General features: G+C 32.5%; 2 protein-coding genes across 2 annotated transcripts in view; one reads left to right on the top strand and one right to left on the bottom strand.

The window, feature by feature from the left end:
* Positions 1 to 202: 202 nt before the first annotated feature.
* Positions 203 to 1,006, bottom strand: LSm1 (U6 snRNA-associated Sm-like protein LSm1). The gene is made up of 3 exons (XM_023157532.2): positions 836 to 1,006; positions 482 to 666; positions 203 to 431 (listed from the first exon to the last, which is right to left on the bottom strand). The coding sequence occupies exons 1-3, from the start codon at positions 885 to 887 to the stop codon at positions 258 to 260; spliced, it is 411 nt and encodes a 136-aa protein (XP_023013300.2). The 5' UTR covers positions 888 to 1,006; the 3' UTR covers positions 203 to 257.
* Positions 1,007 to 3,764: 2,758 nt separating this feature from the next.
* Positions 3,765 to 7,309, top strand: part of Pi3K59F (Phosphatidylinositol 3-kinase 59F) — a 50,911-nt gene continuing 47,366 nt past the window's right edge. Inside the window, exons 1-2 of the mRNA XM_023157538.2 lie at positions 3,765 to 3,977; positions 4,031 to 4,219. Of these exons, the coding sequence (XP_023013306.2) occupies positions 3,898 to 3,977; positions 4,031 to 4,219 (269 nt within the window). The 5' untranslated portion in view covers positions 3,765 to 3,897. The remainder of the gene's footprint in view (positions 3,978 to 4,030; positions 4,220 to 7,309) is intronic.

Genomic DNA, 7,309 nt, shown 5'->3' with positions numbered 1-7,309 from the left:
GGAATGGTATCAGTAACCTTAAGAAAACATATGTAGTTGTATATTCTTTTTGAGTACAAAGCTGAAAAAAATTCCGTCAGCGAACTTTTTTACAGATTTCCTTCCATACATATTATTTTGGTTAATGAAGTACAAAAATCCATGAAAATTTAATGTTTTTAGTTGGATTTGTGCCAGAAATTCCCGATAAATGTAAATCACATCAAATATAGAAGTGCATTTAATGTAATAAGAAAAAAACATTTAGCCTAATTATTTTAAAACATATCATCATGAGTCAGGTCTGACATTAAGTGTAAACCTCGCTCTTTTAATGCCTTTGAAATTAATCTTTGTTTCTCTTGTTTCAACTCTTGCTCCTTTCTTTGGGAATCGAGTATATCATCTACAGATACTTGTGTTAATGGCAGCTCAACTTCTCTAGTAGAATCCTGAAAAATGATTTCAATATTATTTTAGATATGCTCAATAAGAAACTCACAATTTCTCCCAGCAATACAACATTTTCCCCCCTCACAATGAAAACTCCTCTCGGTATATCTCCATATTCTTTGCCTACATGTATTCGTTCTATTGTTTGGTGAAGAACCAAATTTGCAAACTGATCAACACTTCTCAAATATCCAATTAGTGTTCTTCCATCCCGCAACAAAACCATCAATTTTTCTGTAAATACGGTGGTAACTTATATCATCCTGATTTGCTATAACATTGTCAATAAAAATTTAAAAAATGAAAGATATATGTGGAAGGTTTTGAATAATAAATAAAAATTAAGAAACCCTTATTTAATCTTGAGTCTGTAGTTATAGCGTCAGTGAAAAAATATATTTACTATCCAACTCGTCCAGCAAATGAGCAGTTCCTTCTAAATCTAACTTATTCATATCGGCTAACCAGTTGATATTTTTATTAAATTAGCCTTTTGAAAACATATCCTGCAAAAAATTGTTAACCTTATTTCTACTTCTTTTGGTTCTTTCTTATTCCTTTTTGAGCTTGGAACACAAATGACAAATGTTGAGCTGCGATCACAGAAAATATCACAGAATATTTTACAACACTGAGACGTTGAGGGCACAAACCACTTACTCTAAGTAGTTTGTAGTTGAGGGGTCAAGTTTCTGTGTTCGAAATGTTTAATGTCATTTTCAGCGATACATTCAAACTTATCAGATATATAATCTGTTGCAGCTGAGGAATTATTGCGATGTCATCTCGGCAGGCTGTTAGGTCAACAATTTCAACAATCTTAGCTTAATTTTAGCATATTCAAGTTCACTAACCCCTTAACGGATTTTTTTTGTATTGTCTTGTCTTTTCCAATTGAAATGTACGTTACTACGGAAGTTCAAAAACTCAAGAGAAAATTACACCTGGGTGCCTATAAAAATATCAGATTTGGCGTTTGAGGCATTTGAAAGTCGTTCAGTAACCCCAGAAGACGCATAACGTCACAACAAATGATTTAGTTTGTAGAAGTATACCTTTGAAGACACTTTTTATCATTTTTAAAAGCGAGGCGTTCGAGTGTCATGCGCATAATAAATGTATATTGTTTTCTAAAACAATTGTTTATGTAAAACAAGGTGACATCTATTTTTGTATATTTGCTCGAATATTCGCTCTAATTTGATATAAAATAACTGATTTTATCAGAAATATAAAGTATCAACATAAAACAACGCAGCAAAGTATGACTCATTTGAATAGGTTCAGACTGGGCGAGAAGACCATTGCGTCGCTGTATGTGAAGAGATGCACTACTTTCTGGATCTTTCTAACGCTATGGACATCTGAATAGACTCCTTAATAAATTCACAAACTTAGGTAAATCATCACCAACTTCACGTTTACAGAAGCTGATACACACATTGCATGGTACAATCAACTACATCATAATACCGACTTACCATACAAGTTTATTGAGAACTAGCGAACTAGCAACACTTTTTTGGCCCGCACGCCAAGTAATTTATTCTTCTAGTCAAATTTTTGATACCTTAAGTTATATTATTGAAATTTTTGTAGAATATTTGAAACTGATTATGTAGTTTTGAGTTTATCCATTACAAATGATAAACAATTGGATCTATTGATTCAGATATAATTATTGACGGAGCAAATAACCTATAACTTAACGAACACTAGATTCAACTGAGCAACTAGAACTTGAAAATAAGAGTATCATTTGTTGCAGATTTATCATGAATAGAATAGTTGAACAAACATTTTTTTGCTGAAAAAAAAATAGTCTGTAACCAAAACTGAAGGCAAACATAAAATGAATCATCTTATGAATGGTGACTGTTTTCCGAATCAAGAAAATCATAAAAAAATTGAAAATGATACAGAAAACACTTCCATTACACTTCCATTTAGTTATCGTGTCTCTCGACACGATAACCAAATTAGCATAATCTTTTTCGACACACGTTTCGCTAACCAAGTTTGTATAATCAGGATGATGATGCTAACTTACTATGACAAACGCGCCTTGGTGAACAGTATTTTGTTTCGGAAAGTGAAAAGTGTTCTCTTCACTAGATTCATTTCACGCCAGAGGATCCAGTTTTAACTGTCAAATAAATTACAATTTGTTTCATAGAATACGATGCTCAACTAATAACGTCTCATCTATTTTATTGATATGCGCACTTCAAACAATTTTGCTGCATGCAGACGATTGTCAAATATGTGAACAATTTTAATAATCCGTATAATTCACAGTTCTCAGGGTGAATTAGGTAATTTGCCATTGTATGTTCGAATGTCTAGTTGTAACTGTAAATGTGTTAATTTTCAGTTTCAACCATGAATACAAAGTCATAATTATAAATAGCGTGCAGACACAGTTATGTCTATTTTATGTAAAAAACATATCTATATTTGTGTCCCTTCTACAATTTAGCACGTTCCTTTGGAATGTTCTTCTGTCGTATCATCTTCTTAGACTTTTTTTTAACATCTGATCACTGAACATTGGATCATTACCTCCAAATCATGATTTTTTGTTCACCGTTAATATGCCCATGAAAGATACAGAAAAACGCCGAAAGCAACAGAGATGTGAAACTTCGCTCAGAGTTGGAAAAAAAGAGGAAAGGTTTTGATGATTTCATTCTTGTTTTCAGAAAAGACAGTCCAAAATTTCTACTTGTCCTAGTCTGAATTTAAAAATACCTATATAAATACCGAAATTACTGACATCAAAATGAGAGTAAATAAGAAATGACGAATAAACAGTGATCAGTTTATAGAAAAATTAGACAAATATCCATGAAAATAATCCAAGACGCAATTCTTTAGATGTCACATTCGTTTTTCAACTACAGAAACCCTGGATATAAACTTACAGCTCCAGGGTAAGAGTGTGTGTGTGTGGTTTTAACCATATGTTTTCTTCATTCAATCCTGTATTATATTGCATATCGATTCCAAGTATTATTTTCCATTTCTTCGTTAGTTTCAGATTTCGAAGGGAGCTATGCAGATTTTATGATACATAATTATCTCCCTGGTTCACTGAGTGAGATATTTTGGATTCACTAGTTATTATGGGTTGCTTGTGTCTTTCGTTTCTATATTTCTTCTAGATCTATCTAATTTGCAATAAATAGATGTAACAACGTATATTTGACAATAACCAATGTTCTCCTTATGTATGACGTTCGAAATATGATACCTAGATGTCGCCCACTACGTGGTCATTCCTAACAATCCTAACAATTTAGGCTGCAACGCGATAAAAAAAAAAGACGAAGAAATCAGATGTTTGTTGTTTATGTTTCCCTTTGTTTGCAATTCATTGCATTCATTCGCAATATTCCCATATACGCTTAATGGCAGTGATGGTTCTAAGAGTAGTAGTGTAGTTGTTGCCAAAATTTGACTAAAATGGGACATTTAACTGAATTAAGCGATAAATTTTATTACTTCTACAGCTCATCACTGACGGAAAATATTCAAATTAAAATGTCAGTTCTGAATACTTCAATAAATTTCGTATTTATTAATCCTCTCATTTCAGAGGAACACTGGAAGGGAAAAGGCAGAAACCAGAATATGATCAACTATTACTCGATCCTAAATTGAAATTTTCTGGTCTTTGTCAGGATGGTTCTCCAGATTTGAAGGTAGTTTGCCAAATTTTCCATGAAAATCGCCCTATTAATAGAGCAGTTTCTACTTCATACAAAGCATTCAGTTCAAGGTGGAAGTAAGTGTTTGTTGTAGAGTAGAAAATAGTGATAGGTTTAATCCAACTGTTTGGATAATCGAGTAATTATTCGAATACACTTTTGGTAATAAATCACTAGCAATGTGCAACTGAATCACTCAATAGACAATTCACTGATCAATTGTTCGAGACAATAGTTTTATTCATATATGTTGAAACATGAGACCATGTCAAAGAAAACTTCTTTAGTTTGGGAACATTTCAATAAAATTGAAGAAAGAAGTGTCAAATTCAGTATCACAGTAAATTTTTGAAATTCGTTGAGAATAGATATGTGTTCATTCCATTCTTAGACTCTCAGCAACCTATAAGCCATCTACAAATATCAGTAATAAATCTGACTTTCTCAACAGCAGATATTATGATCATAATACAGAGACAGGATCATCTGCAGGAGCACATACAGAAAATACCAAACTTTCAACATCTGCCTGCTTGGTTCCAAAAAGTGGACATCCACCCTCTATACATTAAAGGCAAATGAAGCTATTTGAATCTACATGTGCGAAACTCTGTGAAAGTGACTCAATAATATGGACAAAGACTTGTATAGAAACAAACAATTAACAACCTCTTTCTCTTGTAGAAAATAAAGAATTCATTCGATATTCTATAAATATAATAGTCATATGCAAAAGCAAAAAGCACTAAATTATAATATCCTCGTAAACAGCTTGAATTCTATGGGATCTGAGGGTTGGCTCTGGAGTTCTTTCAATCCTACCTTTTGTTAAGAAAACAGGCAGTGGGCATATGTACCACATTATCAGATGATTTAAATCAATAACATTTTTCAGCATCTTCTACCTAATACAGTCATTTGCTTTCCAGGTGATACAGTCAGACTCGGATATTGTTGAACTATATGACAACACGATAAACGAATATTACTGGAGTTTTATCCCAACACCAAACAATCGACTTTGTCCTTTGGATTTCCTAAAAGGCTCTGCAGTGTATGACTTGTTTTAAATACCACCTTCATACTTAGTTCCTTGAAAATCTTTCTAAAGTTTTTCATATATTGGTGGTATGGAACTGAGATATATTTATCTCTGTTTTCGTCTTTTCTTAAAGTCAAGATTTTGTTCATTCTTAACCTAAACTTTTTCTTCTTTATAATATCATCTACAATAACTCTCGACGAAAACCAAGATAATTATATCTCAGTTTCATACCACCAATACACGAAGAACTTTGGAAATATTTTCAAGGAACCAGGTATTAAGGTGGTATTTAAAACAAGTTATACACTATGGAGCCTTTTAGGAAATCCCAAGGACAAAGTCGAGAATACTAAAAAGTCTGGAATTTTCGAAATTACATGTAAGGACTGTGATGCAAAATATTATGGACAGACTAGAAAATATATTAAAATAAAATGTAAGGAACACTTAGCACACCTAAATGTGGAATACCAGAAAAATCAGCAGTAGACCATCATATTTTGCAACAAAACCATTCTTTACGATAAGTTAGACTGTATTAGACAAGATACCTGTTATTGTCATAACTGACATCTAGATGCCTACGAGAGTTTAGAAATACATATGTATTTAGTTTAATCTTCCTCTTGAAGATGATCACTTGGTGATCCAAACACCTGTCGAGGTGTTAAAATAACGGTTTGGTGTTGGGATAAAACTCCAGTAATATTCATTACTACACCAAAGGTTCCAAACAGTGCATCACAAGGACATTAAAAACATTGAAAAAATGCTGAGATCTAGTTTACAAGCAAAAACTTGAAATTGAATAAGGATAACACTAAAAAAATCACAATCTCTTCAAATAATAGTTTAGCAAAAACTAAGTTTAGGCATATTTTTATATCTTCAGAATTACTCATCAACTTCGAACACATTGTATACAGAATGTTACATTTGAATCAAGGAAGTTGATACCATCTTCTAATATAACCGAAAGTGTTGGAAAATACCATAATTTTCATTTAATGAAGGAATAAAGCATATTAAAAAACCTATATTTGCCAGCCCCCATGTCTTTATAAGCGCACGTCCTTCAGGGAAAAAAGGAAACTTGGATGGGGGAGGGAGAAATAAAACATCATGTTTCACGATGTTTTTGATCATTTCAGACTTCATCCAAATATTTAAGAATTTTCCGGAATGTTGTGGAATTTAGGAATACTCTCGAATGTTCTGAGCTGTTCTAGAGAACGAAACTTCGCCCCTATGTCTTCAAAAGCACGTCCTTCACGTGAAAATGGAAACCTTCTTGGCTGAAGGATAGTGGGCTACCACACCATATAACTCCCTTGATCGTTTCATAATGATCCGGGGTGTTCTGAATGCTCTAGATTATTTCTGAACATACTAGAATGTTTTGGGCTGTTGTGGAATGTTTTGAACTACTATCAAATGTTCTTGGCTGTTGGCTAGAGGGCGAAACTTACAGCCCCTATATTTTCAAAAGCACGCCCTTTAGTTAAAAACCAGTATCTTCTTCATGATAAGTTGATGTGATACTATGACAGAAAGAAAATGAAGTCATTTATGTTGTGCTACTCCTGCGAAGCTGGGCCGGTTCCCTAGTTAAAATTGTAGATATGGCCGCATAACTTAAGTGATAGAATAATTTTATTATTATTTCGTTGCAGCAAAAGGATTTTTTTCCACATAATTGATGTTAATAATTCACTATTTTAAAATATTGGTAACTATTAACTCAATAACCTTATATAGACCGAAAGGAATTCATTTTTATGTTCAGAATTGCAAATAGAAAAGTATCAACTGCACCAAAATTGCTAAATATTCATTTTTATGTATCGCTATAAAACATATCTTTTCTCAATATCTTTTTAATGCGAAAATATTTTTTCTGTGGCAAAAAACTAGTATGGAGTAAATTCCCTTCAAATATAATAAATACCAATATATAGAATATGATAATATAATATCACCTTCAATTATGTTATTCAAACAAGTTGAAGATGCGCCAGAAAAAATGAATAGTCAATAATCAATTCAAGGAATTATCAATAAATCCTACCTATTCTAGCAAAGAAATAGTTACAGAAAAGTATCTTACCTTGCATTCTCATAA

The sequence above is a fragment of the Leptinotarsa decemlineata genome, unplaced genomic scaffold (assembly GCF_025532065.1).
Source record: "Leptinotarsa decemlineata unplaced genomic scaffold, Ldec_3_MD MMD2_P_RNA_scaffold_2, whole genome shotgun sequence".
NCBI classification, from domain to species: Eukaryota; Metazoa; Arthropoda; class Insecta; order Coleoptera; family Chrysomelidae; genus Leptinotarsa; species Leptinotarsa decemlineata.
The sequence above is the reverse complement of the archived record's forward strand: the minus strand, read 5'-3'. Positions and strand labels throughout refer to the sequence as shown.